Source organism: Exophiala aquamarina (assembly GCF_000709125.1).
Source record: "Exophiala aquamarina CBS 119918 chromosome Unknown aczIA-supercont1.3, whole genome shotgun sequence".
NCBI lineage: Eukaryota > Fungi > Ascomycota > Eurotiomycetes > Chaetothyriales > Herpotrichiellaceae > Exophiala > Exophiala aquamarina.
The window spans coordinates 4,073,500-4,099,190 of NW_013550585.1; the positions used below are offsets into that span (position 1 = coordinate 4,073,500).

At 50.6% G+C, this 25,691-nt stretch overlaps 12 protein-coding genes across 12 annotated transcripts; 7 read left to right on the forward strand and 5 right to left on the reverse strand.

The window, feature by feature from the left end:
- Window positions 1-533: 533 nt before the first annotated feature.
- Window positions 534-2,114, reverse strand: A1O9_05024 (uncharacterized protein; the record flags this gene model as incomplete). Its single annotated transcript, XM_013407310.1, has 2 exons — window positions 534-1,572; window positions 1,624-2,114. The coding sequence occupies 2 exons, from the start codon at window positions 2,112-2,114 to the stop codon at window positions 534-536; spliced, it is 1,530 nt and encodes a 509-aa protein (XP_013262764.1).
- Window positions 2,115-2,961: 847 nt separating this feature from the next.
- A1O9_05025 (uncharacterized protein) lies at window positions 2,962-4,151 on the forward strand (the record flags this gene model as incomplete). Its single annotated transcript, XM_013407311.1, has 3 exons — window positions 2,962-3,343; window positions 3,399-3,929; window positions 3,985-4,151. The coding sequence occupies 3 exons, from the start codon at window positions 2,962-2,964 to the stop codon at window positions 4,149-4,151; spliced, it is 1,080 nt and encodes a 359-aa protein (XP_013262765.1).
- Window positions 4,152-5,639: 1,488 nt separating this feature from the next.
- On the forward strand, window positions 5,640-6,862 carry A1O9_05026 (uncharacterized protein; the record flags this gene model as incomplete). Its single annotated transcript, XM_013407312.1, has 2 exons — window positions 5,640-5,879; window positions 5,933-6,862. The coding sequence occupies 2 exons, from the start codon at window positions 5,640-5,642 to the stop codon at window positions 6,860-6,862; spliced, it is 1,170 nt and encodes a 389-aa protein (XP_013262766.1).
- Window positions 6,863-7,649: 787 nt separating this feature from the next.
- A1O9_05027 (3-oxoacyl-[acyl-carrier protein] reductase) lies at window positions 7,650-8,066 on the reverse strand (the record flags this gene model as incomplete). The annotated part of the gene is made up of 2 exons (XM_013407313.1): window positions 7,650-7,808; window positions 7,875-8,066. The coding sequence occupies 2 exons, from the start codon at window positions 8,064-8,066 to the stop codon at window positions 7,650-7,652; spliced, it is 351 nt and encodes a 116-aa protein (XP_013262767.1).
- A 1,478-nt stretch (window positions 8,067-9,544) lies between these two features.
- On the reverse strand, window positions 9,545-10,564 carry A1O9_05028 (uncharacterized protein; the record flags this gene model as incomplete). The annotated part of the gene is made up of 2 exons (XM_013407314.1): window positions 9,545-10,387; window positions 10,448-10,564. 2 exons carry the CDS (start codon window positions 10,562-10,564, stop codon window positions 9,545-9,547), a joined length of 960 nt encoding a protein of 319 aa, XP_013262768.1.
- A 341-nt stretch (window positions 10,565-10,905) lies between these two features.
- Window positions 10,906-11,622, forward strand: A1O9_05029 (uncharacterized protein; the record flags this gene model as incomplete). The annotated part of the gene is made up of 1 exon (XM_013407315.1): window positions 10,906-11,622. One exon carries the CDS (start codon window positions 10,906-10,908, stop codon window positions 11,620-11,622), a length of 717 nt encoding a protein of 238 aa, XP_013262769.1.
- A 206-nt stretch (window positions 11,623-11,828) lies between these two features.
- Window positions 11,829-13,277, reverse strand: A1O9_05030 (adenylosuccinate lyase; the record flags this gene model as incomplete). Its single annotated transcript, XM_013407316.1, has 1 exon — window positions 11,829-13,277. The coding sequence occupies one exon, from the start codon at window positions 13,275-13,277 to the stop codon at window positions 11,829-11,831; it is 1,449 nt and encodes a 482-aa protein (XP_013262770.1).
- Window positions 13,278-13,621: 344 nt separating this feature from the next.
- Window positions 13,622-15,886, forward strand: A1O9_05031 (uncharacterized protein; the record flags this gene model as incomplete). The annotated part of the gene is made up of 1 exon (XM_013407317.1): window positions 13,622-15,886. One exon carries the CDS (start codon window positions 13,622-13,624, stop codon window positions 15,884-15,886), a length of 2,265 nt encoding a protein of 754 aa, XP_013262771.1.
- Window positions 15,887-16,550: 664 nt separating this feature from the next.
- On the forward strand, window positions 16,551-17,805 carry A1O9_05032 (uncharacterized protein; the record flags this gene model as incomplete). Its single annotated transcript, XM_013407318.1, has 2 exons — window positions 16,551-17,104; window positions 17,157-17,805. The coding sequence occupies 2 exons, from the start codon at window positions 16,551-16,553 to the stop codon at window positions 17,803-17,805; spliced, it is 1,203 nt and encodes a 400-aa protein (XP_013262772.1).
- A 1,381-nt stretch (window positions 17,806-19,186) lies between these two features.
- A1O9_05033 (uncharacterized protein) lies at window positions 19,187-20,359 on the forward strand (the record flags this gene model as incomplete). The annotated part of the gene is made up of 1 exon (XM_013407319.1): window positions 19,187-20,359. The coding sequence occupies one exon, from the start codon at window positions 19,187-19,189 to the stop codon at window positions 20,357-20,359; it is 1,173 nt and encodes a 390-aa protein (XP_013262773.1).
- Window positions 20,360-21,482: 1,123 nt separating this feature from the next.
- A1O9_05034 (uncharacterized protein) lies at window positions 21,483-22,623 on the reverse strand (the record flags this gene model as incomplete). The annotated part of the gene is made up of 3 exons (XM_013407320.1): window positions 21,483-22,153; window positions 22,204-22,366; window positions 22,423-22,623. 3 exons carry the CDS (start codon window positions 22,621-22,623, stop codon window positions 21,483-21,485), a joined length of 1,035 nt encoding a protein of 344 aa, XP_013262774.1.
- A 586-nt stretch (window positions 22,624-23,209) lies between these two features.
- A1O9_05035 (uncharacterized protein) lies at window positions 23,210-24,907 on the forward strand (the record flags this gene model as incomplete). The annotated part of the gene is made up of 1 exon (XM_013407321.1): window positions 23,210-24,907. One exon carries the CDS (start codon window positions 23,210-23,212, stop codon window positions 24,905-24,907), a length of 1,698 nt encoding a protein of 565 aa, XP_013262775.1.
- Between the last annotated feature and the right edge of the window lie 784 nt (window positions 24,908-25,691).

Below are 25,691 nucleotides of genomic sequence, written 5' to 3' on the forward strand. Positions count from 1 at the left end.
GAATCGCTACCGCTGGATTGCTGAAAGGCTTACATTGTCATTTATATCTCTTGACACTGATCCGACGTGGCGGGTATATCCGCTTTTGTATGGCGCATGATGCTAGGGAAAAGGCGTGGACCGAGGGTTACGAGTCAGAGGATGAGAGTTTCGGCGTTCAACGACAACATCCGTATGTATACATAGGAGGCAGCCAGAGGAAGGTGTCTCCGGGATGACTAAATTCAAGTATTATTTGCACGGAGTTTTCGAAGTCAACAGAGGTGGAACTCAAACAGCAAGATGGCCAGGAATGAGGTGACAATGCTTTGATAACACTGGCGTCGTCTGAAAGGAGAAGGAGTATGAGCATAGGGCATCAGCTAGGGGTTCAGGACAAATCGAGAACTTTCGATTGGGCTTTGGTCTTCTCGATTCCAAGCACTTCTAAGATGTCCTTCTATGTGAAGCGTAGGGGGCAAAATATACTTCAGAGGGGGTCCACAAGCTGGAATAGCACCTATCATTGTTTTTGAAGAGACATGCTTTCTCTTTCACCAGGTTTCTATGACCTCTCTGTCTAATTCAGCGGCATCCGAAGATGACTTTCTCATCCCATTTAAAGCGTCTTCTTCACGTAGAATGAAGTCAATGTCTTTCACGTAAGATAGTGACCAGAATTTTCTACAAGCCTCGACGAATGATCGCGACTTCACTTCCAGCAAATCCTCCTCGACCGCTGCAAAGCAGAAGCGAAGGAACAGGTACCCCTTTTCCTCCTTTACGGCTTCGTTAGCTGCAAAATCTCCTCCGGGATTCGTCAATACCAGGTAGGGGTGCTGGGTACAGTGAATCCAGAGGGCAAACATGAGACGCTTCGGGTCGATAGAAGAAAATAAGGGATGGTTGGAGATGTTGACCTGCACCCAGATGAACATTCCCCCCTTAGGCCAACTGAAAGTGAACATCTCAGTCTCACCTGTCTCAAAGCCCGCAAATCTATTGTCTTCAAAGACTGTGGCCATCTTGGTCATCCGCCGTTCATAGATGGAGCGAAGGCCTTCGAGCCAACGAACCCAGCCAGCTAAGCCCCAGCCGTTCGATGATTTTGCAGCATCGACAACTGTAGGATCAGTATTCCCGAATTCCCCGAGTAACTGGGCAACTATAGCTTGGGTAAAGCCAGAAGGTTGTTGGGTTGTTCCATCGGTAATCCTGAACAATTGCTCACATATGCTCGGCTGAGCAGTTATCCAACCCAGCCTGCATCCTGGGGCGATAGTTTTCGAGAAAGAATCCAACCGAATGACACGTCCATCCAGGTCAATGCTCAGAAAGCTCGGAATAATCTCGTCGAGAAAGCGAAACCCAGTGGACTGGCCTCCTAGAGACTGTGTGCTATAATTATGATTAGAATCCTCAGGAAACATGTTCTTAGAATTCACTCCACGTCCTGTCGTTCCAGATGAAGGGTAGTAAAGGTTCCAGTACGGATCATCTTCGATCAGTATGAGATCAAACTGCGAACAGATTTGGTATATGTCTCTGCGTCTTTGGAAGGACAAGACACCGGAGGTTGGATTTTGACCCGTACTATTGCCATTTAAACGGTTGACCAAGTTGAGAGATGCTCTTAAAACTCACGGAATAATATATAGGGCATGCGGTCTCTTTCCTCGGGCGGAGTCCCAATTTTGAAGAACTTCTGAGAGACCGCCAGCGCCGTACGCCAGCATGCCCTGGGAATCCATTCTGATTGGAACAATATTGACACCTCTGTGTCGAATTTGGGTGATTGGCGGCGAGTACACAAATTCTTCAACGATCAGACCCTCTCGATCTCGGACGTCGTTCAGATCTCCGTCATAGTTGTTGAAAAGGAGTTCATAGATCTTGGAAAGTCCATCTGCCGATCCACCATTAATCAGAATATCAGCACCACCCTGGTACGGGATGTTTGGATGATACACCGAATTCGACAATTTCAGGAGCCACGCATATAGCGGCGGATAGCCCTGCGCACTGCCGTATTGAAGTGCAGTGTCCAGGTCTATCTTACGTATTGAGCTAGTTCCTGGTGAGGACCGGGAAAATTCGAACGCGTACTGTCGAATCAACTGTATATCCGGATGCATCATTTCTATGACTAGGTGTTGAAAGGCTCTCTGGTCCAACAGTCGAGAGCTCTACCGAGTTGAAAGGGAAACTTCCATTAAAAGGCAAGCCTATGAAAGAATCAAGTGGTTAGCATTGAGCACCTCATCACAATTCGAGGACAATGACGCAACAAACCACCCGCGAGATTGCCCATTTCTGGTATACGAAGAAATTTATAATATTCCTTCAAGACATTTGGCACTCGGTTCTTGGAGGCCTTCGAAAAATGATGCGTAAGGTCCATTGGCTTTAGGTCTAGCTAGGCTTTGTGCCTCGTAGACTGAAGAGATATGGTAGAGTCATAATGAGACTTCAGATCCAGATGGAGCAATGCAAAGCTTGATCCTATATTGCAGCTGACCAAGTACATCAATTGTCATGGTCGGCTCGTCAAAAGGCGCACTTCCTCTTCCAAAGCCGGTGACTAGCCAAAGAGCAGCAGCCGTTGCTCAAGGCTTCGCAGACGGCTGCCTTGACAGAGCGATCGCCTATAAGCATTGGCTGATAAATCCAGGTCCTCCATTATCGTCATGCCTGGAAGTTGAAGGCTAGAGACAAGTATTTTGTACACGGTCAAAAACGCTGAGGGAGATGCCGAGCCTGAGTTCGTTGCCGTTGGGGAAGTTGTCTGCGAAGGTCGTCAAAATCAAGATATTGATCGCCGAGCTCCGAGATGCCTACATAGTGGGGCTATCGCATTCAATACCCAGAAAACAAGCCCGATATACTTCTCTTCTACATATGGCTTTTGACAGCTTAGTTTTCTGAGAAGGATATGTGACACTTGACGGAATACGACTGCACAGGAACCCACGAGTATATGAGATGGCAGAATATTGGAGGAGACAGGTTGATGGCAAAGAGCAAGTTCGGACTGGCTTAGGATGGCGCGCAGTCGTTCCTGGCAGCAACGAACCGGTCAAAGACCAGCTTCCTATTGTCGACCTGTCTGACATGTGCCATCAAGATATCGACAAACGTCGCGCTGTTGCCAAAAAGATCTGTGATGCTTGCATTGAATTCGGATTTTTCTATGCGAGTAAATATGGAATTCCGGATCAGGATATCTTCCAGATCTTCTCTGAGGCGAAACGATTCTTTACTGAGTTGAGCGTCAAAGAGAAGATGGAACTGGACACGGCAAAACATGACCACTATTGGGGATACTACCCGCGTAACACAGATGCGAACCACCCAGCTGGCAGAAGTGAGGTAGCCCTTGCGAACAGAAAGTTCTCAAGTCCACTGACATGGCAAATTAGATCTCAACGAAGGCATGAACTTTGGATACGAGCCATCAGTGGACCCCGAAGCAAGGGAAGGTGCTCAGGGCCACAACTGGTGGCCTCAGGAAAGCCGGCTACCAGGATTCGAAGCAAATACCAAGCAACATATGACGCAGATGCTACGTTTGAGTCGATCGCTGCTTCGGCTCTTTGCTCTAGGTCTGGGTTTGGACGAACACTATTTCGATGGGCTTGTCACGGAACCCTACTCGATTCTCAAGATGTGTTACTATCCCGGAGACGGTTCCAATTCAAAAGAGCCGTCTAGTCTTCGGCCACATACCGACCCAGAATTGCTGACAATTCTGCTACAAGATCAGATTCCATCGTTGGAAGTGCTGTCATCCTCTGGATCATGGATCTCTGCGAAACCTATTCCTGGAACGTTTGTTGTCAATGTTGGAGACTCGATGTCAATCCTCACGAATGGCAAGTTCGTGTCGACCATGCACAGAGTGATCAACACATCGGGAGTGGACAGATATTCTGTTCCGTTCTTCTTGGGTGGTGAGTAGGAGCACATACGAGGTAATTGTCGACCACATTGCTGACAATACCACAGCCAACAAAGAGGCAGAACTTAAGGCTCTTCCGATCTTCGTGAGTCCAGAGAATCCCGCACGGTTCAAAGCCATTTCCTCTGAGGGTTATATCCGTCGCAGCTTGCAATTAGCATACTCTAAGCCAGATGTCGTCCGAGAGATTGGCACAATCGAAATCAAAGGATAGTAGCTGTTATCCTCAAGGCTGGCCGGCGAGGTCGTGGGAAGGTCATTGGAAACTTCCGTTCCTCAATGTACAGCACACTCCCTAGATTCGAGCATAGATGATCGATTCCGGTACCCAATTCTGTTCCACCCACCGGCTGGCGATCCTTCAAAGTGCTAGATTACCGTATCTTCAAGCGGGACCCGAGCTGTGAAGCCGCGCATAATTTCCATGGGAATGTCGTGAGCGCCGTCAGCAACCAACCAAACTCCGTTAGAGCGGCTAGAAATACTGTTCTAGCGTACTGACGTCCTATTGAGCATCTTTGTGCTTTCATGGGGCATAGCATGCACGGGCTACTATCCAGTAATCCATCGGACTGGCCATCCCAAGCGGCTGTGTTCAACTAGGAAACTGTCTGCGAGCTTTTGGTTAGATTAGGTGGGCCGGGTGCTTAGTGTGGGACAGAACGCTCATCTGCGACCAGCGATCCTTATCGTGAACTTTGAGCCAACTACATCTTCACACGGGGCCGTCTAGGAGAGATGTACTCTTACCATCTTAACGTCACAGAGAGCGCATTGATAGCAGAAGGAAAGTCAGCCAGCAGGTGTCTCCGAGCAGCTTCTAGACCAATGCTCCCCGTTCTTGCCTGATTCTCTGGCTGATGCCTCGGCGCATTCCAAAAACAAAGTCCTTCGGCGGGCAAGTCATCCGTGGTCTGAAGTCTAGGACGAAACCAGCTGACTAGGTGAGACACACAGGTGTTGGACTTGTCGACGACGGAAGTTGAAATGTCCTGGTCCACGACCAGCATGCAGTCGATGTTTTCGAGCCGGGCTTTTTTGCGAAGGCTTTGAGATCAAATTATCATGGGTCCCACAATCACAGAACGGCTCGTTCCATTCATCTGACACTGGATTGTACCGACAACGCATCGTTATACCGCGAGGTGCGATCAAACCCAATACTATGCAGATGGACCATGTGACTGATATCTGCCTAGGCACGCAAGTTCTCAACTCTTACAATACTGAAGATGCAGCCCGATATCTCGATATCATCGATGGTTCAAGCAGCCTTGGTGAAAATAGCGTCATCGCGGGACCCTTTTCAATATTTCGGCTAGATGTTTCCAACTGCTCCAGCTTAGGCGAATCTTGTGAAGATGAGATGCCAGAATTGACCCTACCCTCCACCCACCCAATCCACCGTCCCTTCCCATACCTGGTGCAGGATTTTGGCGAAGAAACTGCCACTACAAGACCCGATGGCTATGGAACAGGTGATCCCTCAATTTTTTCGAACATTCAGGCCTCTTCACTGGGCCTGATCATTCCAAATTCGACAGGGCTCGACTGTCGGACCACTATCCTCTTGTCTCATTATATCTCGCAACTATCAGATATCCTTCAGCCCATCTATCACCCTCGGAATCCGTTTCGTACTATTCATGTTCCTTGCGCAGTGGTGGGGTCGTTGACCAAAGTACCAGAAGCTTCAATCTCAATGCAAGGCAGTTCTAAGAGTAGCAGGGCAATCCTCCACTCACTTATTTCGGCCTCAGCATTCCATCTTCGAGGCCACAAGACTGAACGAGATACGTCATGGCACATGTACGACGAAATTGGCAGACTGAATAGATTACAGGCCTTGAAATTGCTGCAAGAAGACCTCATTGAGCAGCCGAAGGACGCTGAGGCCATCTACATGACCATGTCCGCGAGCTTGACTCTTGTCACGGCTGATGTAAAAACCCCAATCTCGTGATCACCCGCCAAGCACTAATCGAATGTGTATAGATTGTGGAAGGAGACTGTACTGAGTTTCTTACCCATCTCCAAGCCTGCCACCAGCTTCGCGCCTTGCATGAAGCACAACGACGGTCAATGGAGGCCTACACGCCTCGGATGAGGCAATTGGATATCGCCGGGCTTTTTCTGACCACACTCGCTCAAACCACAGCTCACCATCTTCCTGAAGTGTGGCAGTTTTCTCTCTTCACAACCAATACGCCCATCTTCAACAGTCCATTCACTGAGGTAGATTCATGTCTTGAGTTTACATATGGGATCACAAGTTCGATAGCATCTGCGATCTATTACACCAACCAAATCTGGTACTATGCCACATCGACCAGCGCGACAAGCACAGACCTCATTATCAAGATCTTTGACGCAATACTGGATCTTGCAGACATGCTCGATTGTTGGACGCCATCTGCAGAACCATTCGCGTCCATTGGACCCGGCAAGCCCGGCACTTTATCCCTGGTTCAGAATCTTGCTATTTCCTTCCACTCAGCAACCCAGATATATTTCCAGTCATGTTTCGACCTAGCGTCCATAAGCCCCACTCGAAGTTCCCTAACGCACCTTTCCCGTTGCACGCTGCTCGCGCTGGAACGGGCCGAGTCTGATAAAGCTCGACTCTCCAAGGCAGGAGCTTCTTTTGGATGGCCTGCATTCGTTGCGGCGTGCGAGGCACCAGAAGAACTAAGACCCAGATGGGCCTTATATTTTCAGAAATTATTAACCTCTCGGATTGGGAGTATGCAGAGAGCTTGGAATGTGGTGGAAGAGGTATGGAGAAGAATGGATACAGTTCCCGCGCGCGGCGCAACTGAGCGACGCTCACGGATTATGCGAGTGGAATCTACACCGATTCGAATATTGGAGCCGGTATGGGCGGCGGTTCTTCGGGAAGGGTCGATGACACTCATTGCGGCATAAAATATGTTATTCATAAGCCATGACAGGTCATTCCTAACACTGCTCTCATCCATGGCACCAGCTTCTGGGCTCTCAATTTCAACCAACCTGCTTTTCCCGATTCAGGAGCGGGACAACCATCCTAAAGTCAAACCAGCATCCACGGTAATCTGCTGGCCAGTCAATGAGGCATTTTGAGCCACAGAAACATACAACGCAGCGCAGTCATCCAGGTACGTCTTTGCAAGAGTAAGCGCCCGCCATCTGGCATTGGGTGAAAAGACCATACCTCATGTTTCAACACAGCCTCCTGTTGCTCCGCTTTGATAGACTCTTGGCTGAATTGAAGTCCCTAACAAAGGCTGAAAGTCAGACCAGGCATATCAATATGTTTAACAGGGTATTGCATATTGCAAGAGACGGGTCAGACGTTACCCAGTCGGTTAGAAGTTGGCCCGGAAGAATAGCATTGATGCGCGTCTTTGGCCCTTGGGTCGAAGCAAGGCATTTCATGAGCTGCAGACCCGCGGCTTTGGTCACGGAATATGGCAGGCTACTGCCACTTTGCGTTATTCCCTGGATGTCCGAGGACGGGTTTTAGCATAGGGGATACACTAGGGCAACGGAGCTTTAAGTGGCTAAACCATACTGCAATTGAAGAAGTAATAACATAGGCTCCTCCGTCCGGATTGCCGGTGAAGACGGGCTGGGCAGTCTGCAGGAGTTGCAAGTGGCTCATAACATTCACAGCCCAGCACTACTATATCATTAGTATTCACGAGCACGTAAAGTCTTCGCGAAAACCATGTCAATTTACCTTGTTCCAGTCCTCCAGCGGCAGGGCATTGAGATCTGAGAAATCAGAGAACCTCGTCCAGCCCGCGTTGGCGACGATGATATCCAGTCCGCCGAGCCGGTCAACTGTCTCCTTCACGATGCGAGCGTTGTCCTCGGGTTTTGCTGCGTCCTAAATGTAGGAATGGTCAAGGAGAATCACCAAAATGGTGTTTTGCTTGCTTGCTTGCGGACTCACTCCTTGGATCATGAAAGCCTGGACGCCGCGCTCTGCGACGCGAGCGACGACCTCTCGGGCCTTGTCTTCTCTAGAAACATAGTTGACCATGATGTGAGCGCCCTCGTCGGCGAACTTCTCGCAGATGAGGGCCCCGAGCCCTCTGCTTCCGGCAGTGACGAGCACCCTGCGGCCTTTCAGTGAGTATGGCATAGCGGTAAGGATCAAGGGCGAACAAATACGTTAGAAACGAAGATGCTACGCCGTTGCGGACTTGACAACGACATCAATATCAAGACCCGCTCTTATATTTAGAAGACAGTCTGTTCCGAGTTATCATTTCCCCTAACTATGTAATTATCAGATATGGAATATAGCAATTGCCAGCCGGGATCGAGCAATCAGGGTTCATGGCGGGTACGGTTGGAACCTTTCGGGAAGGTATCTGCGACTAGTACGGAACATGTGCCTGCACTGGCGTTAAATCTCCAGCCTCCCCAAGTCCATCGGGTCTGATCCAGAGTCGGGAGCTTGGTGGTTGTGATCTGTACTTTGTGATACCTATAACCGACATGTTGGGTCAGTGATAGAAGTTGAGATGAGATATGGCGCATTGAAGGCGTGCACAGTAAGTGCAATGATAATTAGTAGTCCGTACTAACGAGGTACGAAGACATGCTTGAGATCAAATGACACCTGCTTGACAAAGTTTCAATCGGATTCTTGGTGAGCGTTGCTTGTCAGACAAAGTACGGAGTCCTGTCGAAACCGGCCATGTTGTGTGGCCAGCATCTTTGCTAGGCACCGCCTGGACTGGGGTGCCCGTTGGGGCCCCTCGGGGGTTCCACCCACTTCAAATGTTGACAGCTTGCGCGTACCGCTGGTCCACCGACTATGTGCTGGCGTAGGCGTCGGTGATGCGGATATGGGCACCCGGAGAGTCGTTTTGACTCCTGTCTAGGCGTGGCTCAGCCCCCCCGAGCCCCTTGTAACCAATTAACCAGGGCGTGCATACGTCAGTGTTTCGGCTGCCATTTATCCTGCACTGCATGCTTTCACCCAAGATCTCCTACCATTGGAATTCAATTCCAACTTCCAGCACAGCACCGCATTCTGTACCATTCGTACTTGACGAGACTAACTGAAACTGAGGTCACCATCTGAAGTCACCATCCTCGAATCTCAATTACGGTTAGAGTAAGGAAGTTAAACCATCGGTAGGTTGATCTCCCCGTTCATCACAGAGTATGCTTGACAACTGACAACCATTCCATTCATCTAGGTCACCTTTTTGCGTCAGGGAACCGTACCAACCAAAGCAATCTACTTCGTACTTGCCAGCAAATGCCTCCATCCTCCACCTCCTCGACTTCGAGCATCAAAAGGGGGATCAAGGGCCCCACGAAGCCCTGCATTCCTTGTGACTGCGGCGACTACGAATGTGACTGCTGCATCATTCCCTGCACTGTCATGTAAAATGCCATAATCAGGGGGCACCCGGGAGGCAGACTTTCCATGTGTTTTGCTGCGTTAGGAGATTGGAGCGTGAGCTTCGAGTGCCGGTCTCTAGACACAAGCCATGGCTTGTTACGATGAGACGAGTATATACAAAAGGGATGATTAGGAGTCTACTATATCTGAGCAGCGAATACATGCGTACACACATATCTTTCCGGGCTATCCTGATCCTACTAGGGCGGCTGGTGGCTCTGCTGTAGTTCCGTGGACCGTGTTGCCCGTGGATCGGTGAGAGGATATGCTTGTGCCTCATCCTCGGAAAGGTCCTCTATGGAAAAGTCCTCGTCCCGTCCAGTTTCCACATCCCGTGCTCTCTTGGGGCCCTTCGCTGTAGCGTATTCCCAAGGACTAGGATACGGCACCTCGCATTGCGGGTGCTTAAGTGGGCGGTAATATCGTCGGTAGGAGAACCAAGCCACTAACATACCCAGGATGCTTCCAACGGTGACATCGAATACGTCGTGCCGGTAGTCGGCCAGTCTGGACATTGCAATGAGTGAGGCGCCAATCAGAGGGGCGAGCACTATCAGGACTCTGGCGAGGTCGGTTCGTGGCCTGAATATGCGAAATTGACCGGCCAGGAAAAGGGCAAAGTAGCCCAGTCCAGAGAAGGCAAAACTGCTGTGACCGCTGGGAAAGCTTCGCCACCCGTCGTGAAGGACGTGATGGTCGAGCTCGGTGCACACGTCGATGGTGACGAGCTCATGCTCGGGGGTTCCTGGCTTGGGCTTGCACCGGGCGATCAAATCCGGCCGCGGACGTCCCACGGCATTTTTGATGATGTCGGTCAACAGCGAGGTCAGGAAGACACTGATGAAGAGGCCGAAGATGGTGACATGGGCCTTGTGGAAGCCGGGCCGGAAGACTAGAGACCACGCCACGATGAAGATCAGAGGCCCGATCCCAGCGTATAATATATTCTCTCCAGAGGAGACTCGCTGAACCTGAGCGTGAGGATATTGCTTCGCATGGTCATCCAAGGTGAACATGCGATGGAAGGGTTCTAGAAGTTGGACCTGGACGGGTTTAGCTAGAGGACGGTACGGATTCGAGTATAGATCTATATGGCAACTGACGTATACATAGGCAGCAACAAGTAACACGAAGCCAACATAATCAGCGGCGTATGAGCGCTGCCAGAAGCGTCGTACGGCACCTGCTACTCCGGGGGTATCGTTGGTTGACGTGCGCATGTTGCAGTCCGGAGGTCTTGAGCACACCCGATGCTAGTAATGATTAGTTCATGATAAATGAACGTGCGAATATGTTGGACATGATGGAGTGGATGAAAGGAGATCATACATAGCGGGGCCACATAGTCAGTGTTGGGTGTCTTCCACTCCGCAAATGACACCATCTGATTGGCTAAGAGATGACAACCAAAACAGAGCAAACCACCAACCAGTATTTCTCTAGAACCACCTCCTACTATCATCACCGCTACGACGCGCCAGGCATTGAATGCACCCTCTTCCGACTTCACACAGACACCATCCCCTGCCTCCCGGCCTGTAATGTTGCCCGTCACCTAGCTATGGCTGAACCAGATCCACCACTCCAACTGCCCGAGGCTCCCTTTCCTGCGCCCCCACCCTTCTGGAGACACTTTACCGTCGCAAATGAAGAGCAGTTGAAGAAATACGAGTCTCTAGAACCTTCAGAAGGCTACCAAAAATTGCCTATACCGCTCGCGTACTTGCGACCTCCACCGCCGCCTCCGAGCGCAGCCGAACACTACACCACCTTCGGCCAGAAACAAGTCATCGATCCGACCAAGCCTTCCTCCCTACCCTTAGACCAACTGCTCTTCGACCCCAATCAGCCAAAACTAGACCATGCGTTTCTCTTGAAGAAACTTACCAAATCCCTGCTGCTGAACTTCCTCGAATTGACCACTCTGCTCTCCCTCGACCCAACACAATACCAAGACAAGCTGGACGATTTCAGACAACTCTTCCTCAACGTTCACGTCGTCATCAACATGTATCGCCCGCATCAAGCGCGAGAGAGTGCAAAGGACCTACTGGAGAGTTGTCTAGAAGACGGCCAGAGAGAGGTTGAAGAGTGCGACAACCTCAAGGCGAGGATCCAGACCTTCCTCGACGAGGTTGGTCGACTACGCGACGAGAAGCCAGCTTCTAACGGCGACGTCGAGGATGGAGCTTCCCGCTCGACTCGGGAATCTAAACACGACAAGATGGAGCAACAGCGGCGATTATGGAAGATGGTGCAGGACATGAAGGATGCGTGACGCTTTGTTGATATGTGCCTTGATGCCACCCAGCCAACTTTGGAAGACTCCTTTTGGGTGCATTCAACCATCCTAATCCCGAATTTTGCAGTCGTGAATTGTTAATTACAAGAGCAGAAACTTATCCGTTCCGAACTGCGTCCATCAATTTCAGAAATCAAGTCCTTGACACTCCCCAGCTCCGTCTGGTCGAGGCGTTCACGCTCCTAGACATGTATTTCCGCCGCCTGCCCACCAAGGAGATCCTTGTATGGCTTAAGTGCCGGTTCAACCTCTTCTTCAACAAACTCCTCCACTTGCTCGGCCGATCTACCCACAAACTTGGTTGGGTTCAACAAGTCTTCTTCCGTCAACTCATTCCAGATGGGTTCGAAAAACTTCTCCTTGCGAACTCGCTCCACCAGGTCATTTTGATTTCCCTCCTGCTTCACTACGGCACCTGCTTGGTGAGAAAGAACGCGGATTTGTTCATGAGTCTCTTGTCTACTAGCGCCTTTCTCGCTCATGCGCATGATCATGGTCTCAGTGGCCATGAATGGGAGTTCTTGCTGGAGACGGCTGTTGATGACGGCGGGGTAAACCACCAGGCCAGACGAGACGTTTTCAAGCAGAATACAGAGCGCATCGGCAATCAGGAATATCTCTGGAATGTCGATGCGTCGGATGGCCGAATCGTCCAACGACCTTTCAAACCATTGGTGTGCATATGTGGCGCCAAACCCTGCAGGCAAGGTCGCAAGTTTGCGCCCAAGCGAGCACATCCGTTCTGATCGCATGGGATTTCGCTTGTACGCCATTGCTGAAGAGCCGATCTGATCCTTCTCAAATGGCTCTTCCAGTTCCTTGAGCATGGCTAGGTGGCGGATGTCGGTTCCAATATGTTCGCAGGTGGTGCCGAAGGAAGCCAGCACATTTGCAGTATCGAAGTCGATCTTGCGGTTGTATGTCTGGACGGAAACGATCGAGCGTCTGCTGAACCCGGCCTTCTTGGTAACTAGTTCGTCCAGTCGCTTGACCTTCTGGTGATCTCCATGGAAGAGCTCAAGGAAAGAGGCCTGGGTGCCCGTGGTACCCTTGACGCCTCGGAAGCGAAGGTCGGACCGAGCTCGCTCGAGGTTTCGCAAGTCCATCAGCAGCGATTCAATCCATTGCGTAGCTCGTCTTCCCACCGTGATGCACTGTGCGGGCTGCCCATGAGTGAAACCAAGACATGGGAGGGCTTTGTATTCGCTCGCAAAGTCGGATAGCTTCCGGATGCACTTGGCAAGCTTGGGGAGAAGCAGAGACAGCCCATCTCGTAGGAAAATCAGATCCGCGTTGTCCGTCACATAGCATGAGGTAGCACCCAAATGAATTTTCCCTGCCGCGGCAGGAGCTCGTTCACCGAACGCGTGGACATGAGCCATGACATCGTGACGTCGTCTCTTCTCCTCCACTGCGGCGACCTGAAAGTCGTCGTCCGTCATGACTCGGGCCGCTTGCATTTGTTGGATTGCTTCGTCCGAGATGTCGAGTCCCAGTTCCTTCTCTGCCTCGGCCAGCCAGATCCACAGTTGACGCCATGTCGAGGCCCGAGTCCGAGCTGAAAACAGCGTAAGCATTTCTTTGCTGGCGTATCGTGCCCCCATGGGGCTTTGCCATGAATCGTAAGACATGTTGTATCTTCGATTCTCTCTTCGTTCTTGTTCGAACGGGGACCCAGGCTATAGGAAGCTTCGCAGGGCAAATTGAATCAACTTCAAAGAGAACACGAGTTGTAAATTTTAATTTCTTCTCCTCATTAAAAGAATGGTTATCAGCTTTTGGGGCAGCGGGGAGAACCGGGCGGGAGAAGAAATCAATCTTGCAGAATCGAGACCCCAGTCGTTCTTGCCAAGACTTTCAAGTGCGAGGCTTTTGGCATCCGTGAACTTTTTTCTTCCAGTATCAAATCCCAGCCAAAGCGGTCGTCCGGTCGTTACACCACATGAACACAAAACAAGGGCATACATAATCCACAATGTCCAAGTCAGTGACAAAACGAAACGTCAACTCACAGGAACAAAAGCCAAATAAGAAGCAGAAAATCTCAGGGTCAAGTGCACCGCCACCACCATCAGGTGCCAAAGCCAGAGTCAGGGTTCGAGGGGATGCGCTGAAATGGAAGCCAGTCACACTGCCAGGCAGGCTGGATGATGCCGAGGGGTTGTACGGGCTAGAGGAAATCGACGGTGTGGAGGTGGTTCGGGACGAGGCCAATAATCATGTGATGTTCCAGCCGAAATCAGATGAGAGTGTGGATGCGGATCAGAACACGCAAGAAGACTTTGAGGATCACGATGAGTGGGCGGGCTTTGACGATGAGACCATACCCTCTAACAAGCGGAAGACCGATAAAGCGAGCAAGGTTTCAAAATCCGCTACTGGAACAGCGAAAAACAAAGGTAAAACTGCAAATACCGCCAAGTCCGAGAAGGTCAATGTCAAGACCAACCAGCCAAAGCGAAAGCATGACATCGAGCCCGATGTGCATTTCAGTCTTCTCAGCGACTCCGCCGATGAACCACAAGTCGACGTGTCAGCATGGAAAGAACTTGATCTGTCGCCTCCGACACTATCACAGCTCGCGCGATTGAAGTTCTCCACACCGACACCAATTCAAGCAGCCGCGATCCCTGCGATTCGACAGGGCCACGATGTCATCGGCAAAGCAGTCACCGGTTCTGGCAAGACCCTCACGTTTGGCCTCCCCATCTTTGAACATTGGTTGCAAACCAAGGAAGAGCAGCAGCATCAAGAGCTTGTCTCAGAGGCGCAGGCGAAAGCAACAGCACCGGTCCTTGCATTGATTCTCGCCCCGACGCGAGAACTGGCCCTGCAATTGAACAGGCATCTGAACGAGCTGTGTATAGGACTACAGAAGCGGCCTCGGATCTCCGCCGTGACTGGTGGATTGTCCATCTACAAACAGCAGCGGTTGCTGGAACATGCAGATATTGTGGTTGCGACCCCTGGCCGTCTGTGGGAGGTCATGAATGACTCGTCTGCAAGTTCCAACCCTGATGAATTAATGGATCGGCTCAAGCAGATCAGGTTCTTGGTCGTTGACGAAGCTGATCGACTTCTCAGCGAGGGGCATTTTAAAGAGGTTCAAGATATTCTGGATGCATTGGATCGAGAGGTCTTTGAGGAGGATCAGCCTGGAGTACCGAAGACCCCAAAATCACCTCGCCAAACCCTTGTCTTCTCGGCAACTTTCCAGAAGGGGCTCCAGCAGAAGCTCACAGCAAAACGCAAACCCGGAGCCCAGGCTAAAAGTGAACTTCTCGACAATCAACAGTCTATGGAATATCTGCTGAAGAAACTCGCTTTTCGTGAGGCAAAGCCTACGTTTATTGATGTCAATCCTACCTCACAGATGGCTACAGCATTGGACGAGTCTATTGTGGAGTGCGGGGCCATGAAGAAGGACCTCTACCTGTACACCTTACTAATGCAAAATCCTACCTCGAAAACCATTGTCTTCACGAACAGCATTTCGGCAGTGAAACGACTCACTCACCTACTTCAAAATCTGAAGCAACCTGCAGTAGCACTACATTCAACAATGCCACAGAAGTCCCGCTTGCGTTCCCTAGAAAGGTTTGCCGGTCAAAGGACTATTCTCGTAGCAACCGATGTCGCAGCACGAGGCTTGGATATAAGAGGCATCGAATTAATTATCCATTATCATGTGCCTCGAACTGCCGACATGTATGTGCATCGTTCTGGCCGAACCGCTCGGGCTCAAAGCTCTGGGCGGTCAATCCTTCTTTGTTCACCTGACGAAGTGGGCGGTGTAACGAGACTGATCCTGGAGGTACACAAGAGTAACAAGCCACCGGTGATTGTGGAGACTGACAGACGGATTGTCACAAGACTTGAGAGCCGCCTCAACCTTGCACAGAAAATCACCGATGCCTCTCTGGCTCGAGAAAAGACATCGAGCAAGGACGAGTGGCTACGAACCGCAGCTGAGGAACTTGGAGTTGATTATGATTCTGAAGACTTCGAGGTTCAAGGCCAGAAAGGCCGGCGAGGCAGAGGAGGCGGAAAGGCACAAAAGGAAAAGGAAAGAGGTGCAGTGACCAAAGATCAGATTCAACAGTGGCGTTCCGAATTAGAGGGCATGCTGAACAAAAGAGTCAATCTTGGTGTCAGCGAAAGATATCTGGCTGGCGGTCGTGTCAACGTGGAGGCACTGCTCAACGAGAAAATGGACGCCGCGTTCCTAGACGGCCGGTAATGCCGTAGGATGGTCTGGGGTTTGAGGCATCCATGCTCCCTCTTACTTCACGCAACTTGGTCGGTGTTGATGGTAATGGGCTTTTTTTGACTTCCTTCAGGGGTTCATCAAAACGGAACATGCCTTCAGCAGCTGGGGGATGCCAAGGGGTTGAACAAGTCTCAGACATCTGCGGCTGACACAGCCTAACGCCTGCCAAAACCACTCGTATCATTCATTGGGAGGGCCTGTCAAGGATGGTGACTACGAAAAGAGGAGGCGCCGCTGAAAGTACGCCGCCCAGCCTGAACACGAGAACTGGCAGGTTGCACACGCTGCCAAGCTGGGACCCTTGTCGACACCATCGCACATCCTCGCGTGCCTCCATACAGACAGCCTTGCCCCCCTCAACCGACATTTTATCCATGCACCTGACCTCAGCATCTCTTTTTATCGGTCCCCATCTGTGCTATTCGGCTCGTTTTGATTACACGAAAATTTGGATTACGCCCTAGAGCTCCAACCATGCTTACTCGGTACCCATCCCTCGTATTCAACAAGAAGCTGAGCAAGCCACTGCCAATATCTCGACCTATATCTGGCCTCACATCACCTCTATCCTTCATGCCTGCGGCAAACAACGCAAATTCAATACCAATTCCTGAACATCACATTATCAGTCAAAATGGCTGGTGGAGAGGAAGCCACTAACCTCCCTATACCCAAGTCAGGGACAACTGACATATACAACGCCATATCCTTTGATGGCGGAGGCATCAAAGGCATATCGAGTATGGTCATTCTCAAGAAAATCATGGACAGAGTCCAAGAAATCGAGAATGCGGCAAGAGTGGAAAAGGGAAAGCCGGAAGATCTGACCGAGCGAAAACCAGTGGACTATTTTGATATTGCAGGCGGCACTAGTACAGGAGGGTTGATTGCTCTCATGTTGTTTCGTTTGGAGATGAACTGTACCCAAGTCATTGCCTCGTACAATGACCTGGCAAAACTAGTCTTCCAACCCAAATTTGGGGTCATCCCACTTCACAAACTAGGCCGATTCGGTGTCTGGTTTGGCAACCGCTGGCTCAGCGTGAAAGCCCTGTGTGGTCTTGAGAAGTACTCTCACAAGCCTCTGGAGCAGGCGATAGATACCGTGGTTGGAAATCATCCATTAGATGAGGATGATCGGACGAACAAAGGCAATGCTCCTCTACTCAAGGCGAGCAAAGGTCAAATGTAAGATTCAACTTGTGATCCATTTGGACGGTTATACTGATAAATCGGGCAGGTTCATGTGCGCCACCCTGGCAGATAGGGGGGAGAGTATCCTTTTGCGCAACTACGCACCAGAATTTGCACCGCTTCCCATCTCGACCGGCGCGACAACCTTGGATTTTAGCAGAATCACGATCAAAGAAGCAGCCCGTGCCACCTCGGCTGCTCCTACGTACCTCAAGCAAACAAACATCCAGGGCTTGAATTTCTGGGATGGTGGACTACTCAACAACAACCCAATCGATCAAGTGTGGGACAATAGATATGACCTTGTGGGCCACAATGATCCATCGCCCCCCCTCAAGTGCATAGTGAGCTTGGGCACCACACACCCTGAGTACAAAAAGGCCCCCAAGAAGAATTTCATCGCCAAGTTCTTCAACACATTATCAAAGACTGTCGCCTTTGCGACTAACACGGAAGCCAAGCATCGAGACTTTGAGCGTAATATGCAACAGTTCAACCGGCGACGGGTAGCTCGTGGTAGGGGTGATAGACAAACCTTTTACTACCGGTTTAATGCGTCGACTGGGGCAAAGTCCTACGGGCTCGCAGACTATTTGGGCATGCCAGCCCTTGTTGCGTTCACTGAGACCTATCTCGAGACTGAAGTTGTTAGGAGATGGATAGACGAGTGTGCGAAGCACCTTGCAAAGGTGTAGGTGCTGGAGAACTCTTCGTTGATATTGCTGCATGGGAAGAGGGATATGTATCCCTGTTGGATAATTCTCCATGTCGAGCCACAAGGAGAGAGGGAACCGCCGCCAAATTGCTTTTGGTGCAACAGCTTTGTCTGGATGCATCACTATCATCCTAATACTTGATACCCTGTCGCTCTTATGGCTCTGGTTATATCGCTAATACACCTCTTCATACCCTCCTAGTCATCTCCTTGCGAGACTGCCCCTCAGATGATTTACCATCTCATGGACATGGCAGCACAGCTGACAGTTCAAAATTGGCTCGGTCATCACAACCATATCACTTCGCCCAGTACCACTCACAGCATTGGCTTGCTGTCTACCTACATACGTAGCTACATCCTATATTACATACTCCTGAATAAATTTGTGTGCACCACCTGAGTTCTTGCGACCTCTCCCCGACTCACTTGTGCCCCTTTGTCTTGACACATACGGAGTACGGAGTACTCACACGCCAAAATCATGACCCAATACGAGGTACAAGATGTTCGGTGCGCCGGATGGTACAACGTACTTGGAAATAATTTAATTAAAGGTCATGGAATCGTGGGGTTTTATTCGTTCCAAGCACTCTGAAGGTGCCGCGAGGGAGTCATGGCCAGCCAAGTATTCGTCTTGGGGTCTTGGTCTTGAGGAGCCTCGAACGGATCATCACATGCTAGGTTATCTAGTCGGTTAGGTAAGTAACGTCTAGTGACTATCACAGTTACTGAGTCAGGTTCAGAGCCGCGTGAGGATCAGGCCACATCCTCTCAACCAAGATCTTAGCTAATCAGGTAGGCTGCTGCGTAACTAGTGAGCACACTAGCATGCTGGGAGGGATATACTTGGTTCCGACATCCTTCAGGCACGTTACCGAACCCGAGAACGGCAGTGGAGACACCCGCGTTCCGCACATCATACGAGCTAAAGTATATATGAGGTGTTATATACCTCTCTGTCGATCTAGCCAAGTACTATTTCCATCTTTTTAATCATCTGCGAGAAAGAATCCAAAGACGTTCCTGTTGAATTAGTATTTAAACTCACCTCGTGCTAGGGTCAGCCACAGTCAAACCCACCACCGATTCTGAAGGGCCGCGGATATCATTTCCAGCCTTCCCCACGTCCACACGTCACTACTGTTGTCATCAGCACCTCCGACCTGCACTGTACTAGGAGACCGCATAGGACGATTCTGCGCCGGCAGCGCCGAGTGATATAGCATAGCAACGTGAGAGCACTCAGTCGCCAACCTGCCAACACATCACAACTCTACCCACTCTAATTTCCCAGGTTAGATACATCAGATTCATACCACACAACTTCATAAGGCGAAACGCCAGATAATTTGACAGCAATGGCGACAACCAACGATGCACCACCCAACTCATCTGCCAGCGGCACCCCCATCCCCAGCACGATGTGCGCATGGCAATTCTCTTCGACACGTGGCGGGATCGAGAAGAACCTGCACCTGAACGACGCGGCGCCGGTGCCGGCGCACGACGCAAAAGCTCTGGGCAGCGACAAGGTGCTGGTGAAGGTCCTCGCGGCGGGGATCAATCCCGTAGACTGCAAGATCGCGGAGTTGCCAGTCGTAGGGAGGTTGCTATATCGCCGGGATGCGACGCCAGGGAGTGATTTTGCCGGTGTTGTTGCTAGATCTACGGCGAAAGCTACGTCTACACCTGGTGGAAGGGGAGGGGAAGAGGAAGGCGCTTTCAGCGAAGGACAGCTCGTCTTCGGGCGCTTAAACCAGCCCGTGAAGCACGGCACTCTGGAGGAGTACATCGTGGTGCCTCGGGCCCAGCTCGTGCGCGTGCCAGAGGGCGTTGATCCCGTAAACGCGGCGGGCGTGGGCGTCGCAGGCCTGACTGCGTACCAGTGCATTCAGCCTTTCGTGCAGCCGGGGCGAGCGGACAGGGTGTTCATCAACGGCGGAAGCGGTGGGACGGGCGTCTGGGGAATTCAGATCGCGAAGGCGCTCGGCTGCCACGTCACCACCAGCTGCTCGGGCGCGAATGCCGAGCTGTGCAAGAATCTGGGGGCGGACGAGGTCATTGATTACCGCAGCACGAATGTCGTCGAGGCTTTGAAGAAGGCCGTGTCATGTCTAAGTCCAGACTCAGGTCCGGGGTCCAGCAGTCAAGGCGGTGCAAAGTTCGACCTCGTGGTCGACAACGTCGGCTCGCCGGCCGAGCTGTACTGGCAAGGCCATCACTACATGTCAGACCGCGCGCGATACGTACAGATCGGGGTAGAACCCGGGACTAAATCGATTCTGGATCTGGTGATGAAGCTCGCCTGGCCCGGCTTCCTGGGTGGTGGCAAGAGGAAGTTCGAGATGTTGTTGGTGAAGGACAACACCCAGCAGATGGCGCAGATCGCGGATTGGATGCGCCAGGGTAAAGTCAAGACGGTTTTCCATGACGGCAGTCCACTGCCGATCGAGGACGGCGCCAGGGCGTTTGCGATATTGAAGACGCACAGGGCGAAGGGGAAACTCGTGGTCAAGATGAACCGTGACTGAGTGGGCTGTGGTGCGTTTCAGGGAGATGCGAGAACATACCGTTCTCTGTCTCTGACTGTCTCTGAAGGAGGGAAAAGAGAAGAAAAAGTCAACTTTGCAAACACTCGGAGTCACACCATGTTCGTGTGCTACTTTTCTGTACTTCTCTGTGGGATCATAGCATGGCTTATGTATATCATTCAACTTGGTAAAGCCGGGGTTGCCTTGGAATCGGAGTTTGTCAGTGACTGTGTCCATGTCTCGAAATCAACGAAACCGGTGTGCGGGGCGCAGGTTGGAATCATGTCTAGAGCCGCGGAGATGGGATGTTGCATGGGCAGGAATATATGGACATCTGAACAAAGGACAAGTTTGTGAGATGGTCAAACTTGTGTGTTACGGAGGGGATCGAGTCCCTCTATGTGCGATGCCATCCCGCAGGAGTTTACAGTGTCACGGCGCCTTGTCTCTCTGGTCACACCCTCGTATGGCATGTGACAAAATGCCAGAGGTCTCGTAGTAATTGTCAATCGGACTTTCAAGGTGGCAAAGCGCGGCATTGGAGTAATAAACTCCCCCAGCAATTGATGCAAAGGGGGGGCAGGGGATTACTTTCAGGGTTACTTGATTCAAAACAAACACGAACGATGGAGATACTGTAGCACGCGGGTCCTAGGCACCTTTGTAATCAGAGTACCATGTATTACTTTGTGTCAATCAATATGCTTCTTCTGCGAGGATTCAAAACTAACTCTGCTTAGGCAGCCTCGCGTGTCAACCGGTCTACCCAGCGTAACTAAATGCTTGCCGCTCTGCTCGTCCCGGCTCACCTTCTGCCCCTCAGCCTTCACTAGACTATGTAATTCTCCTGGAATGTAGAACGAGATCGGTTCTCAGATCGCAATGGTTTGTGCGGTGACGAGTCAAGTTCAGATTATCTCCTATGTCAAGTTAGGCTCAGGGAAGGTGGCGAACTGTCGCCAACAAAAGGGATGCAAATTCAATGGTGTGTACTTTTTCCTCAAGCCATGTTTATACACCGGCAATATGCTAGGTAGATACCAACAAACAAGGATCCGATGAGATGCTCTTTTTGCTCATTGCAGCAATATCGCAGCTACGATATTGGAATGCTTAAGGACCATTATTCTGGTTTGCCATTTCTCCACAGCTGCTTCTGCCTCCGTGTCCTCCATAAATAGTACTCTCCTGCCGTCATGAAAGGGTATTTCTGAGGATGGTCGCTGTCAATACAAGTTGCGACCGGCTCAATTGGAGCACCTCGGTTGAAACCCCAGAAGAAAGGAACAGAGTATCGCTCTCTGCCACTCCTGTTGATCACACGGTGGACTGTGCTGACGAAGAAGTCGTTCGTCTGTCTCATGAAACAATCTGCAATGTTGACAACGAAGCTCCCTTTGATTGGTTGGGCTTTGATCCACTGCCCCGATTTGCCCAAGACTTCTAATCCCTCGCTGTCCTGAGTAATGATGGTGAAGTACTCGACGTCCGTATGCGCTCCAATTCCATTTTGGTCGTCTCTGGAGGCTTCCTGCTCGGGATAATGAAGGATGCGCATTCCGGCTTCGGGTTCTCGAACGTATTCGTCGAAAGAGTCTTCTGCGATGTGCAATGCAAGGGCGAACATGCGAGTCAAGCGACGAGCCAAACTGATCAATGCCGTCTGATATGCGCAAAGGCTCTCCTCAAAAAGTGGCATATCTTGTGGCCAAAGATTGATTGGCACCACGGATCCGTCTGGGTACTCTGGGTCCTTGGACGCATCGTAATTCCAGTTGTATGCTTCATGTAAATCTGGACCCCCGGTCAGTCGACGAACCGATGCAATGCATGAAAGACGAAACCCTTATGCTTCAAGCCATTGATATTGTAATGCTCCATGGGATGGTAGCCGCAGAACTCATCCGGCATGATATCCGTGCATACTTTCATCTTCTCTTCAAGTGGCAGGGAGAAGAACGTCTTGGCCTGCTCTAGGACACTCTCGGCCAATGACATGTCAATCCCCTGGAAGTGATCATGTCAACTATTTTCTCGAAAGGGATTTTACCATGTCGGCTTACATGGTTCACCATATAGAAAAATCCAATGGAGCGGGCGGCTTCCCGAATCTCCTCGGCCAAAGCCTGACGTTCTGTCTTGCTCTCACTGAACATTCGAGAGACATCAATGAGCGGGATAGTCTCCGCTGTGGTCGCCGCATTTGAGCTATAGGTAAAAGTGTTCCCGTTTGTGAGGTGAATGGTCTTGGGAGGAGCTGACATTGTTATTGCTGCTGACATCGTTTCAGGCTCACGGGTCACCGGTGGTAAGCTATGTTTGTTTGCACTTAGTTTCCAGCATGAGTCTTAATCACGGATGTCCCCAAGAATCTCCTATTTACAGGTCGGAGATCGGGTTTTACCAGAGCTACCAGCTAGATTTTACGAGCAGCATGACCAGGTGATTTTGCCGTTTAGCAGCCTATGTGTAGACCATTTTCTGGGGCAGAGAGTACCATGGGCCGATAAGAGAAGAAGCGGAAGAGCGGATAAATGAAAGAATTACCTGATGCCATGCTGATTGGCTACAAGCGGCTAAGCTGATAATTGATGGCAACTCTTGACAAGAAAGGGGAACATAATTGGCCGTTATTAATTCCTTGGCTATCGCGCCGATAAAGACAAAGACTGGTCCAGGCACTAATTCAAGAATAATTGCTGTCTTTGAGATGATAAGGAACTGGCTAACACCATGAGGATATGGTTGTCCTTGCGGTAACATATAAACCATCTGCGCACATGAAATCCGTGATGCTAGACCAATGCTCCACGTTATTCGAAGCATCATTTCAGCTCGAGAAACTGCACTATGGTCAATTTCCAGCAATTTGTTCGGCGCATAGAAGTCAAACGGGAAGATGGCGGCCCAAACGACGCAAAGGCCAACTTTGATACTCTCCCCTTACCACCGGAGAGAAGAACATTCGGCCCCTGGGAATTCGTCACACTTTGGGTCATCACTGGCTCTTTCAATATCGGCGGATGGACCACCGGCTCCTCGCTGATAGCATTAGGGCTCAATGTCTGGCAATGCATGTTAACAGTCATCATTGGCAATATCCTGGTCGGCATATTCTGTGTCCTTAGCGGAGCCCCAGGTGCAAAATGGCACATTCCATTCCCGATCATCCAGAAAGCTCCATGGGGAGTGTATGGGTTTCTCTTCGTCGTGATCCAGCGCGTCTTCCTTGCTTGCATTTGGTTCTCCACTCAAGTCTACTGGGGCGGACAATGTGTCCGAACCCTTTTCACCGCGATGTGGCCGTCCTTCGCTGATCTCGATACGCCCCTGGCGAATGGTACCATGACGACGGGAGATTTTGTGGGCTTCATTGTCTTCACCGTCTTCTACCTCCCTCTGATGTGGATTCGGCCGGAGAAGTACAAGATACCGTTCCTGATCTCTTGCATCATGGTCATTCCAACCATCTTTGTCACCCTGATCTGGTTTGCGGCCACCGCCAAAGGCGCTGGAAGCTTCGTTCATGATGTCAGCGAGATCCAAGGCGTTACACAGGCTACTGGGAGCCACCTGGGATGGATGATTGTTCTTGGGATCTGCACCAACATCAGCAGTATCAGTGTCCACATCTACGTCCAATCGGACTACACCAGATACGCGAGGAAACCAAAGGACCAGATTTTGGCTCAAATGGTCATGGTCCCAATGGGGACAATAGTCGTCGCCTTGATTGGAATCATCTGCACATCATGCGCGGCTTCGATCTTCCCCGAACAGCAAGGAACTCTTCTGTGGGAACCTTACCGCCTTTTCGGTGCCCTTCAACAACACTACAACAACTCGCCTCGCTCTAGAGCTGCTGCCGCTTTCGGAAGTCTTTCGTTTATGGTCGCACAGTTTGGAATGGTTGTTGCAAACAATGGTGTCTCGGCCGGAATCGATCTTTCGTCTTTACTCCCCCGTTTTTTTACAATTCGTCGAGGCATGTATTTGATGTCGTGCATCGCCTTCATACTTCAACCTTGGCGCCTGCTGAACGGAGCTGGGAAATTTCTCAACGTTTTAGGCGGTTATGGTGTCTTCCTTGGGCCGATGACTGGAATCACCTTCTGTGACTACTTCCTTGTGCGAAAACGGCTTCTAAAGCTGAGCCACCTGTACCAAAACAACCCTGAGAGTATCTACTACTACTGGAAGGGAATGAACTGGCGAGCCCCGGTTGCCTGGTTGATGGGTGTCTGGATAACGCTACCGGGGTTTGCAAAACGAGTACAGGATCCGACAGTGGAGTTGGAAGGCTGGTCTCAGATGTATTATATCTCATGGCCATTGGGGACGTTGATCTCCATGATCACATACTACGCTCTCCACCATTTGTTCCCGATTAAAGGTGTCGGACTGGTTGATGATATCGATTATTTTGGTACTTTTGGTCCAGTTGGAACCGTGTTTGTTGACGGCGTTGACCTGCAGGCTCAGAAGGGTGATCCTGAGAAAGGGGCGCTAGATCATGAATCCGAGAAGACCGACGCCGCCAGCCGTTAGACTGATGTTCCGTTGAACTTTCTGGGCAGCTTTGCTCCAAGTGGGACGTGGTTATCATGGATCAGAAGAATAATAGCTAGCGCTCTGTAATGTTATTCGGATGCTTCTAGCATTGCTCAATCAACGTGTCGCTCTTGAGGCATAGGAGATCAGTACTAGCCAAGATAGTCCATCGTATTCCTTGAGTTTTCGGGTTATTGGTACCAGAAATTTCTTTGTGCTTTGTTTCCAAGAATATCCAAGTGCAATTGGACGTCCCGGGTTGTTCGAATCAATGGTCTCGGTTACGTTATTTATTATGCTCATATCAGGGCGATGATGTCATCGGCCCGTTATCTTGAACCCTCCTCGACAAACGAATTTAGCTGTCCCTTCTCCAAAAGAAATGCGAGAGAGGATCCTATGAAAACCTAAACCAAGAGACTGCGAGTGTCCAGGAATACCTAAGGTGGACACTACTGCCCCAACATATCGGCTTCGATCTTGCAAACCTCACCTATGCATCAATGAGTGAGAATCTCGTACCAACTAAGCGGCGAAGAGTGACCCAAGCGTGCGACTTCTGCCACAGAAGAGGCCGAAGATGTGATATTTCTTCAAACAGTGGTCAGGGCCAGTGTCTGACATGCACCCAATTTGGAGCTTCATGTACTTGGACGCGAGTTGCAACCAAACGTGGGGCAAAACCTCGGAAAAGGGATGTCGACGGCGAGACGTGGGTTTTGGATGAACGAAAGCATGGAGCACGTGCTTTGGTAGATGCCCTGATCATGACATATTTCGA